The sequence below is a fragment of the Athene noctua genome, chromosome 1 (genome assembly GCF_965140245.1).
Source record: "Athene noctua chromosome 1, bAthNoc1.hap1.1, whole genome shotgun sequence".
NCBI lineage: Eukaryota > Metazoa > Chordata > Aves > Strigiformes > Strigidae > Athene > Athene noctua.
Window position 1 is genome coordinate 83,044,666 of NC_134037.1, and position 13,558 is coordinate 83,058,223.

Sequence of the window (13,558 nt, forward strand, 5' to 3'; positions counted from 1 at the left end):
AAAAAAACAGTATGAGAGATGGTTGTATTGCTGATGCTTTGTGCTATGCAGGTCTCTAGAGAGACCTTCTTCAGATCTGTTGAGCAGACTAAACGTGTTGCATTCTTCAACCTGCAGTAATCTCTATGGTTTTTGAGTGGGTTTGCTCGCTTCTGTAGATTCTAGCTCAAAGATTTCATTGTGAAATTGACTGCTCTTGTACCATAGCAAAGTGCTTGGCTGAATGCCTGTGTGAATACCTAGGAAGAATGTGGCTCACCAGTGTTCACTGGAACTCATTTGCTGTTTGTTGCCGTATGTCCTGAGCAGAGTTTAGAGAGCAGCTGGACTTTTGGTCCTGAAGCAGAGCGAATAGCAACCAAAAGTGGGGAGGAAATAAAGGCGAGATGGGCAAAGTTTCCCTTACTTCTACAGTGGAATTGGACTTTTTGTTAGTTGGGTTATTCTGAAGTATTTCACATACAAAAGTGACAAGAGTAAAGAGACTTAGGAAGCAAATCCTATTATGCATACATAGGCTAAAAAATGTAAAATTGATTTCTGAGGTGTTGGAAAAAACAGTATCGCTAATGATGCACTTCAAACCTATAAACTTTTATGTACTGTGTGGACAGGTTTTGGTGCTTGTGGAATGTAAATGTTTGAAGACAAGAAACCAGGAAATAATCTAGACTATAAGAAATGTCTGCAATTGATTGTCAGGCTGAATTTCAAGGCAGAACTGGGAGGAAAGTATGAGTGGGAGGAAGGAATACCATTAAGTCTAGCAACATTTGGACCATAATCTCTATTAACTGTGTAGTTCAGAAATGTCTGCATTTGCCCAGACCCCTTCCTTACTCTATTTTTAATATATATCATAAAAACCACAAAAGCATTTGAGTTGACATAGTTAAACACTCAAATATTAATAAGCATCATAGAAGGGACTGTTGCTGTTTGTGAGTCTGTGTGTAACGCAGCTCTCAGTCACATAGCTGGGTACTCCTTCCCCCGCAAAGTTCTGCTCCCTTCATGCACCTTCTGGACGATGCACAGTGCACTGGGCACCACATGGTATCAGCCAGTGACTAACAGGAGATGCTTGGAGAAAGAGGGCATATAGACAGTGATCCTTCCGTTGTTTACACACTCCTATCTTCTCATAGTTACTGTTTGTTGGTTTGGGTAGTTGTTGGTGGTTTTTTTTTTTAAGCAGACCTCCAGAGCTGCAGGCTATGTATCTGCAGTAACCACTTATGGATTTAGCTTCCATTTATTTTGTCTCATCCCTTTTATTAATCAGCACTATACTTGTAGCTTCCACAGTTTTCTGCAGCAAGAAGTTCTACACCTTGATTTTTATGAGGGGGGGAAAGTATTTCCTTGATTTTAACATCTGTTATCTGATAATTTCATTCTGTTGCCTAACCTCTCTAATTGATAAAGGCAATCAACTTCAAAACACCCTTTCAAAAAGTGTTGGGTAGATATAGACGAAGCTGAGGTACACGTCCATGGTAAGTGACTGAATACTGATAAAGGGAAAGAAGGGTATTTGCTCTAACAAACAAACTGCTACACCCATTCACAGGTCTGTGTTAAAGTTGCCCTTCCCACTTTCAACGCTGGCATCTCCTAAGCAGCATGCTGCCACGCTGTTCAGTCTAAACATCTTAACTTCCCAAAAGGTGAAATTCATCCTATTCCTCCCCATTCCAGTTCCTTTGTGAAAAAGCTGTCTCTTACAAGTGCCTTTTCAGTCTAGAAACATTTTACAGAAATGATATTTCCATTAACAGATCCTTTGAGTTTGCCAAGAAAAATAAAAAGGACTTCAGGCCATTTTGCTAACCTTGTTTCAACTGTTGATGACTTTGTTAGTCCTCCAGGCTCAGTGGGTTTTTCAACAAAGTCCTGAAATGGCCTTTCTTCTGAGTGGTGTTTAGTTGCTCACAGTGAGCCAGGCTCTAAAACTGTACCATTACAAGACACCGATGTGACAGTTAAATTAACTGCCTGGATGTCCCTCGCCAAAGACCATCCCGTCATGCTGCACGTTAGCTATGAGGGTTTTTTTAGAAGTACTGGACAGGAGCCCGAACTGACTGAAATAACTCAACAATGCTCACCACGCTCAGTGTATTTCAAGTATAAAATACTGGCAAAATTTGTCTCCAGACTGATAAATCTAACAGTTTTAAACATGAATCTAGCTTTCTGTTTCCTGTATAGTGCTATACCACAGCACTGAGCAGCAGTTGTACAGAGAAGGTGGTATATTCTAAGTGCCCAGTTTAAGACAAGGCATTATCCATTGTGTCTGTCATCCTGCAGAAATATTCTCTTGGGACAATGAAATTCTCAAGCAAGGCAGCTCTGGAAGCTATTTCTATAACTTGGTATCATAGATGTTGCTCTATAACTAAAACATGCATCCTGTTTTCAAACAGAAGGGATCAGCTGCATTAAGGTAAATGAGGAAGAAGAGTTCCTCAGGAGATGGTGTTATTGGTAGCCCAGCTTTCCTACCTAGTCCAGGTCTTTGCAGTTTCTTTTAGGATAAAATTGTCTTGTCTTTGCAGAGGTTTGTGATCTTCAGTGAAGTCATGATCCTCTGTTTATGACAACCCTGATAACAAAAATATTTTAGCATATACGGCCAGAGGATCAGCTAAGAACAGGGCTTTATGGTGTCTGGTGCTCTACAAGCATATCAGCACATGGGCAGTGCTCCTCTGACATTTTGCCTGAGAACTGGAGAAAGAAACCACCCGAATCCCTCTACTGAGCTGTCAACGGGAGGAGGTGTACTGGTATCGCTACCCCAGCTCTGGAGAAGGGGATGGGAGGTACCACGGAAGCTATGAGTGTCAGTGTACGAGTCTAGGATCATGATGGTGTCTGCTTCTGTTTCTTTGCTCTCACTTCTTCCCCTCACCCGGTAGCAATGCTTCTCTTCACACTGCTATACATCATGCAACAACACCAACTCCAGCGGCTTTGCAAGGGTAGCAGGGCTGATCAGGCAGCTGGTTGAAATAATGAAGCTGCCTTCCTTGCTCCTAAATCGTTTGTAAATATTTCCTTAATCAGGCCTGGATGTTGTTTTAGGTTTTGTTGTGGTTTTTTTCCTGTGGCTTAAAATTGTTTAACAGAGGTAGGCTCTAGCATACTGAAGTACCTGTTTCCATCTGAGAGAAGCCTTTGATCTTGGGATGTTCGGGGAATATTCTGAACCCCCCACCCCTAATTTGGAAGGTGCCAGATCAAACTCTATTTTCTCTTTTACACTTAGACAAACCGGTTACCTAGACAGCAGTGAGTGCCATAGCTCTGTTCAGTGGCACAGTGATGCTCTTGCTGAGGTAGCCAAAGGCTGGGTTGCACATGAGTCTCAGGAAGTTCGTAAAAGCGATGGATACAGGAGAGGTAGGTGGACTCAACAAGGAACAAGGCCGTTAGATAACAAACCGCTCTTGCCAGGAGGAGTTTTGTTGTCTCTGGACAGCAGAGATAGTGCCTGTCCACTCTGATGTCTGCCTTAGGCCAGCCCTGGACCTGGCATTGCAATAGCTGGTGATACTTCATAGTTCACGAAGAGAGAAAGGACAGTGCAAATAAGGGCAGAAACTGCCGTGTGCTTGCTGCAGTGATAAACTGGGGTCATGCTGTAAGACAACCCCAGACAAACTAGTGCCGAGTGCATCTGGAGGATGGCCATTTGTCTGGTATCCAGGAAAGCACCGCGAAACCCGTGTAATGACAACTTGCCTTTAAAAGTAGCACAGATCCTTCCGGATCTGCATGAAGTTCAACACCAGACAGCAGCCAAGCCCAAACCATTAGCTCAGGCATCCCGAGGTCTGGAGTTGAGAGAGTACATGCAACTTTGTAATATTTTAGGTTAACAGATCACAACTTCAATCCATTGCTGGAGTTGAAATGAGCCATGTTTGCACAGCTTTCGTTCATTTTTTTGTATTTGCACAGCTTTTGCTCATTTTTTTTTGTATTGGTGGACAGCTTAGCTGGAGACTTATGTGCTGGACTGCTGTTGCTTTTGCCATTTTTGCTTAAGGCAGTAACAGAGCAATCTGCATGTGGTAAACAAACTGGAAAAGAATAGCCAGAATTTTAGGCTCTCTCTTCCCTCCTGGCAACTCCACTCCACTGGTGCAAATATTTCATGCCCGCTTAGAATGACTGTTTAGCCATCTGTGAGTTTGGGGGTTGTTGCAGTGTTTCACACTATTTTTTCCCCACAAGCAAAGCCTAAACCAAACTGGAATGTAAAGCTCTGCTGCAACTTCCCATCACCTTTGTCAGTCAGATCTCCTTGTCCTGAAGGAGGTAAAGGATGCTTGACTTTCTCTTTTCTTTTTTTTTTTTTTTAAAAAAAAAATCTTACTTATAATTATTTATTACTTCTCCAGATTCTCTCAAGAGAAAACATCCTGTGTTCTCCAACAGCCTCATCCTGCAGCTAGAGCAGGAAATACACAAGTGCAGAGAACTTGCCTTCTTGAAGCACTGATAGTGTCTGTATGGATTGTTTTATTGTAAGCACGTGGTGCTTCTTACCTGCAAAATTTTATCGAGAGATGACCTCATGCATCTCGGTGACATCTATGTGCAGGGATACTGGAGCCCTGCCCTGCACACCTCGGGGCTCCAGCTGCCTGCGCTCTTCAAGTGTGCACCTGGCAGTGGGAACTGCATGCTTCAGGCAGGCTTCATTTCACGATGGAGGTGGTTCATTTGCCTTCTGCTGGCACTGCAGAAGAACATATATACTGTGGGATTTCAATGCTGTGTTGCTTTTGCGTACTGCTTGCTTCAATCGATGCAAAGCATTTTGTCCTGCAGTGCCTAGTCGTTTCTCCTTGCAGAGGGGGAGAACAGGCTACAAAACTATTTCATGCAATAACTAAATACAAATTTGGCATTTGCAGTTTAATCTCCAACATGTAACCCCACCAGATTTCATACACCCAGTCAGATAATCTTGTGACAGCACAGGTTGTGCAGGACAGCCTGCAGCACCTGAAGTTTTTCTGGAAGACAAACTCACCTCTGCAGACTCTCCTGAGTGTATCCTCCTTGTGGTGCTTGTACCTGCCTCTCTTTCACCTCTCTCCTCCCCTGCCTTCGTTGGGTTTCCCCATTGTACCTTCTAGCACCCCGCAGGGAAAGAGAGCCCAGGCGGTGGTGGGTTGGGCAAGAGCCCTGGCCCTCAGTATTGCTCCGAGGCCCGAGGTTTGCTCTCTGTACTACACCCCAGACCCCAGTTAATCCCCAGCCCCTGGAGGTGTGGGGGGTGGCCAGCCCGGAGCTGATGTGGGTGAGGTGGTGTGTCCCTGCGGCCACAGGGAAGGGCGCTGGCCCTCAGGGAGCCCCTTGGCCCACAACCTGCAACGGCGTGTGGCTCCTCACAGGCCACAGCAGGCTCAACTAACCATGTTTTATTGGGTCCTTTCTCCTTTTACAGACTATCTCACACAGTTTGCCCCAGAAAGCCCCATTGTGCGGGAAACACGGGTTTGGTCGGGCCAAGGCCGCGGAAGGGTGCCGACCGGGCGCTCTCCTCGCCCGCGGCAGGCGGCCACGCGCTGCGCCGCCTTTTCAAACGGGGAGCGAAATAACCAGAAACACTGAAACCGCCCCGAAACTGGGGACGGGGGTAGTTCAGGTCAAGATTCCCGCCCGCCCCCTCACGGGGCGGCTCCGCGCAGGGCGAAGCCGAGGTGTCTCCCGCGAAGGCCGCGCCGGGCCGGCACAGGGCGGGGGCCCCCCCGGCTCAGCGCCGCCCCGCCCCGTCCCGCCAGTGTCGCTCCTCGTCCGAGCGATCGATTGGTTGCGCCTCTTCTTTCAAGGCCGCTCGGGGAAGCGGCGAGCGCCAGAACCTCCCGCGGGCGCTGGGCGCAGGGAGGCGGCGTGAGGAAGCGGCTCATGCGCTGCCCGGCGCGGGCGCCGTCCTGCCCCCTGGCGGGGCGCGGAGCGGAGCGGAGGGCGCGGCGGCCCCTCCCTGACGGAAACGTTGGGCGAAGCGCTGAGGGAAAGCCGGGCGCTGCTCGCCGGGCCCCGGCGGTGCCTCTCCCCAGCCGCCCGTGGAGCGGGTCGGGGAAAGCTCCCCCACGGGCGCCGCTCCCGAGGCCTGGCGTGAAGCGGGGTCAGTTGCGGCCCAGAGGTTGCTTGACACCCGTCACCGTGTGCCCCCCCGCGCCTCGCTGCTCTGCTCTCCGGGGGCTCTGTTCGCTTTGGTTCTGTGGGGCACCTCAAGCGCTGGAAAATGATCACGAGATTTCTCTTAAATATACAGTTCCTCTTCGCAGCCTCAAAGGACAGCACTGTAAAGGGCAGGGAGGCCAGGGATGAGGAAGGGGGAAAACCAAACATCTCAGGTGAGGCTGCTGTGCCGCTGCCCTGGCAGCGTGGGTCTCAAAACGTTTTAGCTGTCAACTGAGGGCTGTGAGGAAGATACATGCTAATTTACTCAAATATCAAGGGAAAGAGCTCCGACAAGGTGGTGGTTTTCCCAGGATGAGGCTCCTTCCCTCAGCATGCTCACTGGGTGTGCTAACCCCTCAATTTGCCTAAATACTGGGAATTTGGCTGTATCATCTGTGGTAGGAAAATACTTTTTCTCCTGATCTTCGAATACAGTTTTACTCATTTGCAGACTTTAAAGCGTGGTTGTTCAAACAGTGCTCTTGCAAAACAAATCTAAAGCAAAGCTGATGTTAACTAATTCACAAAGAAGGTTGACTCAAAATTTTAAAAGCAAAGTGCAGGTACCCCTATCTCTGGCTTCCCAGTGGGGAAAACAGGACAGCAGGGTCAGTTCCCTGCTCCAGCTTCCAGCACTGCACTGCCTCAGGAAAGCTGCATCCCCAGTGACTCAGTTTCCTTTCCTTAAGGTTAGGGGCAGCATATTCTTTGGAAGATGGCTCGTAGCCCGAGCAGTAATATGTGAAGAAGATAGTAAAAATTAAGGGCTGTTCGTAGGGACCCTGTAGCTGCCAGCCTGAGCATGGGGTCGGGCAGGTGGTGCCTCTTGACAGGCGACTCTCCTGTGGCTGGAGAGTATCTCACACCAAAACCAAGACCAAACCCCCCGCACAGAGGCAGGACGCGCTGTGGACACGGGACCACAAGGCTGGCTGGAGATGGCGTGACCCACGCAGGCCTGGGAGGGAGGAAGCGGGAAGGGAGCAGATTCCCCGCTTCCTTCTCCCGGGGTCGGGGGCCCCAGCTCCCGGCCCCCACCCAGGTGGGTCTCTGCCGTCACGGCGCAGGGCAGGGCCGGCTCGGGCGCCATTTCGGCAGGCCCCGGTCCCATCCCATCCCCTGCCTGGGCCGGGCAGCGGCAGAGGGCGCTGGCTGGGGGTCGAGGCGCGGCCCCGTGGCCGGGAGGAGGCCGACAACGGACCGCAGCCTTATCACTGCGCCGCAGGCCGGCTGGGGCCCGGGCCGCCGGCTGCCGGCCCATGGGCGGCGGCGCGGAGGCGCCTCCTCCTGTCGCAGACCCGCGCGGCGGGGACCGGCTGCAGCAGCACCAGCAGCAGCAGCAGCTCCGCCGCCGCCGCGCCGGCCGCATGGCGGGCTACGCGCCGCGCCTGCCCTGGCTGCTGCCGCTGCTGCGGCGGGCGGCGCCGCCCCCCTGGGCTCGGGCCGCCGGTGGGGCCGCCGGCCTCCGCGCCCTACCGCGCCCGGCCAGCAGGTGCGGGACGCCCGCTCCGCTGCTGCTGCTGGGCGCGCCGTGCTGCCGCCGCCTCCTCCTCCCAGCCGCGGCGGCGGGCAGCGCCCCGCGCTGCCTGAGCGCTGCCGCGGATGCGGAGCCGCCGCCGGCGCCGCCGCGGGGGGCTGCGGGTGCCCCGCCGCGCTTCGAGGCTTGGAGGCTGCTGGCCCTGGCGCACCCCGAGCGCTGGAGACTGACAGGTACCGGCCGCGGCCCCGGGCCGCTCCGCCGCCGCGCCGGGGGCCTCCCTGGGCCTTTGTCCGAGCGCGGAGGGGACGGCGGGGCGCTGCGGATGCGTGGTGCTCCCGGGCCCCCGCCCGGAGGGTTTCCCGGGGCCGAGGTGCGCGACCGGGGTGGGGGCCCTGTCCCGCCGCCCAGCCACTGCCCCCGGCGCGGGTGGCACAGCCCGGAGCGGCGGGGGGCAAGGAGAAGGTCGTATTTCCCTCCCGAACCGCCGCATCTGGTAGCGTCTGAGCACAACGTGAAGTCTTTGAGCGGGCATTTGATAACATGTAAAACGCTAAAAACGCGCGTTTCTCCCCCCATCCTCCTCTTGCCATCTCATAATTTGTTGTTGTTTTGAAGAGAGGGCAAAAGTTTTGGAAGTTCCAGAACTCTTCCGTTTTGGTAGTACTGTTGTTAATGCCTCTATGCATGTTCAGTGCTGGCTGCTTCACAGGCAGCCTGCAGTCAGCTCGGGCCTCTGAGACTGTGGAACGAAGTAAAAATGGGAATCCTAAGCCTTTTTTAAAAATACACTGGAGTTCTGTCTCTCAAGAATTTCTTGCTTAAAACCTTTATAAGACGCTTTGAAAACGATTTACTTACTTTTAATGTTTATATTAAAACACCATGGTGGCATAAATTGCACGCTAAACAGTGATATCTGATACCTTATCTACAAAGAGTAGAAACAAACTTTTCTTGGCATTGCTTCTCATGGGGATAACAGAATAGTAGTTGTTAGTAAGAAAACAATAATAAATTATGATGTGCTTTGGTTTTTTTTAAACCACCTTTATTGGTGGATAGCATATGTGCTATCATGGCAGTGTGAGGCCTGTAGCCTTTGCAAAAACGTGAGTACCCATGGAACGGGTAAATGATGCTCAGGAGAAAAGAGGTGAGGTAATTACACTTACAGAAAGAAGTAGTTTTAAGAAATAAAAAATACTTTGTACAAGATTTTATTCACAGTGGGTACAGAACTTCATTACATGTTGGCATGACATAGCCAAAATAATTTGAATCCAAATAAATTTTTTTAAGAAATTATGTCTATGTCATGAACACCTGTTTTATGCAGCTAATACCACTGTTGGGTGTGCAGAAAAAAAACAGGGAAAAACTGCTGGGACAGGGCTGGATGGAGCAGGGAAAGGGAATAATGTTCATTAAGGCTTCAATCTTTCTCAGGATTATTTTTCTTCATTGGTTTATAGACTAAGAAGTAAAAGGTCATTTGCTGGTAACTGATGTTCCGTCTATTCAGATTTTGGTAAAGAAGTGAGTATCTGATCAGATAGATTACCTACTGATTTTACAACAAAGTTCTTTGGTTTTCCTATTGAAATTGAAACAAATAAATTGGTTATTTTAAGGACTTAATTAAACTTAATTCACTATAATGGACACTTGACTTGTTTATCACAAGCAGGATATGGTATACTTCCTTGTAATTATGTTTTAAAATAGAGATAAGTATCCTTAATTTGTGCAGTCTGCTGATGGTTTTATCTAAATCGACTATGACAGTTACTAAAAATTAGCTACATGCAATTTTCTCTTTTGAGATAACAAAATGGCCTGAATTAAAGTTTAAAAAAACCCAACATAACAACTTGATATGAGATCATGAGGATGGAAAAAATATGTAAATGTAATAAATGCTTTTCAGCATTCGGCTGGTCTTGGTTCTGGGAGAGGAGTGAATTCATGTAAAATTTTTCTTCTTTATTGACACCCTACCTCAGGGAAAACTTTTGTTGTTGTAATTAAGTGGGAGTGTGGAAAAGCTAACAAGGAAAATACTTTGGGTCATTACAGAATGCAGCAATAACAAATATGGGTAAAATGCCTTGTAGGTGACTGTAGGGAAATCACATCCGCCCGTTGCATCTACAAGATGTTGTGTTTTGTTCCTGTTGCATCTTTGTACTGAGAAACTAGTCCTTAATAACTCAGTATCTCTGTTCTTCTTGCATTTAAAGAAAGAGGAAGGTTAATGGTTTCACTGTAGGAAACAATGAACCAAGGCTAAAACATTCAATTTCTTCAAGGCCACATAACCAGTAAGCAAATGCTGTGGGATTTCTTCAGAGGCTTACAGGTGCTGTTTTGTTCAGCAAGAAAGTTGAGCTCTTCCAGATCTTTTGCATTTTATACAACCAGTAGTTGGTAACATAGGTGCATATCATTACCACTGTGGTGTGAAGTGATACACACCTTTTCTGTGATTCCATGTGGCACGGGTTGTGATACTCCGCTCGTTGCAGTTGTGCACTGAAATTTGCCGTCACAGAAGGTGAAGTAGTTGCAGCATTGACAATGGAGGCCTGGGGAGCAGAGGATGATTTGTGAGGAAGTTGGGCAAGACTAGGTCCATCCAATCTTGGTGCAGTGGGAAAATGGTGTCAGCTGAGGAGACACAGGAAGAGCAACCTGCTCTGGTTGTGACTGTTACCAAAAGAGAGAAGGGTCGCATCTCATTTTATGCAGGGCCTCTTCACCATCTGCTGGCTCAGGAAGAAGAACCGGAGTACTCTGGCCAGAGGTTGCTGTGTGCTGGCAGGAAGCACCCCCTGCAATATTCTCACAGAAAGAGGTTCTGACCCTCCCGAGGCTGTTAGGCATGAAAATAAATGCACCAAAGATCTTACTGCCAAAAAAAAGTATCAGTGTATGTGTTCCGTGTTTCATCTTCATCATCTGTATGTGTTCCATGTTTCATCATCTTCTAGAGTTGAGTAGAGCTGCAAATACATTTTAAACAGGACATGTGTGTTTAATTTTACTGTTCTTATTAACAGTGGTAAAAAGATAGCTAAACACTATGATGAGAATTCACTCTGTTAGTGACCACAGTTTAGTGCAGAGAAATTAGAAGCTTGTAAATTCTGTAATACCTCCCAGGTTTACCAAAGGAGGGAGGTGATTTTAGGAATTCTTCAGCTGATCCTGTGCAGTCAGGTCAGGTAAACCTGTGTCTTCAGTTAAATTCAATTCCCAGGGAAGAGGATAGAGCTATTGTTTAAATTATTAAATCCTGCTGTGTGTGCGAGGCCACAAAAATGCCTTTTCCAAATGATCCCTTTTATTTCTTCCTGCCTCCTCGTTTCTCTCTGTGAGAATCTCTCTGTTGCATTTTATCCAAACCACACTCCAAGGGAACAATAGTTCTATTGAATTGCAAAGTAAGCACAAGGAACTCTGAAATTTTTAATCCAGTAGCAAAGTGTGCCCCTTCCCTGTATAACACTTCATGCGCACTGAGAGAGAAGGTTTGTTTGGTACACAGCTCTTCTCTAGAGATGTGCAAGAAATGTAATTTCAGAAGTTTTATTTTAGAATTTTGGGCATAATTTGTCATAGTTGTTTTCCTATTGATTAAAATTTGCTGTGAAATCAGGAGAGAACTGCCTTACTCATCTGATTTTTCTGTACTTTGAAGTTACACCAGGTGATGCACTTTCTCATCTTTAAAGATATACTGGATTGCTGTAAATTTAGCTTTTTTAGTTTTTACAGGTATTCATTCCTTAATAGAAACAATTCTTAAAGGCAATTTTTTTTTTAAAAAAAAAAGTGTTGTACCTAAGACTACCTGAATTTTTTTGGTGTGTTCTTTGTAATATAGTTCAGAAACTATTTTAATAATTAACTTGATCGGGGATGATTGGGGTAGTGAGTGACTTGAATTCTTTTGTACAAGATGCAGATAGAAATGTAGAACACATTAGCTGTGAGTATTGGCTACTAGAAAGTCATGCTTTTGGTTATTTACGCATGTACAAGCTGGTACTTCTTATTTCAAGTATTTGAGGGAGTATTTTTGAAAACTTCAGATATTTTAGGAAATTAAATCAAGCAGATAATATGTATTTAGGTTGTAGTAACATTTAAATGGTTTAATTTTGAAACTTTTGCTCTTCCAAGCTTTGTGGCATGAGTTTGAACATTGTCAGACAATCCATGCACTGTTAAGGACTTCTCCCCCCTCCATTTAAAGATTAATTGTAAGCCAGACAAGTGGCATCTCTCTGAGAAATAAGTTTTCATACACCCACTCCAACCGTGACAGTAAGTCAAATTAATTCTATAGTGTGCAAAATGGGAAGGAAGCTAGTGGGAGAAGAGAAGGGGCTTATGGGCACTAGAATCCCTTTCTCTGGATTGAACCCCAGTCTTGTAAATCTTCCTGTTTCTCTGCTGTCACCCAGTAGCTGGGAAACCCCTGGCCAAAATTTAGGTTCCATCTGTCAAGTCCACGTATGTGGCCACTGTTTTTTGTTACTATATTTAGTTACTGTAAAGTGGTTCTCATCTGAAAGCAGCTCAACAACCACACTTAACTTGAATTTTCTGAAGACAATTCTTGTGGGTTTAAAATCGTAATTCCTGTATGTATGGGTTATGCAGGGGTAGTGATTGTTTTCTCATGTGCAGTGTGCCTTTTGTAGAAATCAAATAGGCTATATGGTTTTTAGTTGTTTCCCTCCCCTGGTTTTTTGTCTGGTTTTTGTCAATGGTTGGTATCAAACTCAGAAAAAGGTCCAAGCGGCCTTGTAGATTTATCACCAGAAGTTTCCTTTTCTGTGGCTCGTTGGTGACAGTTCCATATTGGACAGTTCCATACAGTTGGTGGTGAACTGTTAATGAAGCTACTTGGGTGAGAAATTGCAGAAATGGTAGCTGCTGACCACTGTGATCGCTTAGGTGCTTACAGCAATGTTTTGGCTGCACTATTTGCATAAATTGTGAAGACAGAAGGAATACTAGTTAGATTGGTCTGACATAAAGATTGTCTTCTACACAAGGTAAATAGGAACCAGTGTTTCTTTTAAATGCACGGTAAAAAAACAAAACAAAACAAAAACCAGCTGTACTCTCTCCTGCAAACCTAGAGTTATATTACTACTTTCCAACATTTGATGATTTGAAATCTGGCTGATTTTTGTGGCTGAGGAGAATCACTATCATGAGAAAATACAATAGAAATTTTAAAATGCTTTGTCTTTGAAAGGAATTCTGGAGTTTAAATATCTCCAACTGAATTCTATGAGTGCATAATTAATAGTTTATGCTATTTTAACATGTTGTGATAAAATACAGAAATTAGTAGTGTTTTCCTGCTTTTCTGAGTGAGTGCTATACTTCTGCTGTATCTAAACTACAGACTAGTGCATTGTCCTGAAACAGTAGTCCAGGGAAGCTGTTGAACACTTTCAGAGGATTCTAGCCTGGCTATGTGAACCATCCTTTTATTGTGGGTTTTGATAGGATAGTAAACTTTTAGAAATAAGAATGATAGCAATCCCCTTCCCTCCCCTTCCCTCGCCCCCCCCCCCCCCCCCTTTGAATTGCTTTTACATTTAGTGTGTGTGATGAGTTTTCCAAATATTTTCCACAATGGCAAAAACAAGTGAAAAAGAAAAATTTCAATGGGTTCTTAAACAGGCCTGTTTGTGACAAGCTGCTTTTGGGTGTCTTAAAAAGGCTAGCTTGTTTGTATTGATAATAACTTGTGAAATAGATACCATCATTCTTAAGAGAAAGTGAAGATACTTGCTTAGAGTTGGAGTCAAGCAGAAGTTTTGCACAGCTCTGCATAGGCCTTCT

The 13,558-nt window shown here is 46.5% G+C and overlaps 1 protein-coding gene across 3 annotated transcripts in view; it reads left to right on the forward strand.

Moving 5' to 3' along the window:
* The first annotated feature begins 7,379 nt into the window (after positions 1 to 7,379).
* The window catches only part of ABCB10 (ATP binding cassette subfamily B member 10), a 28,294-nt gene continuing 22,115 nt past the window's right edge, over positions 7,380 to 13,558 (forward strand). For 2 of the 3 annotated variants that reach the window (XM_074925287.1, XM_074925296.1), the window contains exon 1: positions 7,380 to 7,920. In XM_074925287.1, the coding sequence (XP_074781388.1) occupies positions 7,470 to 7,920 (451 nt within the window). In that variant the 5' untranslated portion in view covers positions 7,380 to 7,469. Of the gene's footprint in view, positions 7,921 to 9,204; positions 9,227 to 13,558 lie in introns of those variants that run through there. The other variant, XM_074925306.1, reaches the window with a different exon arrangement.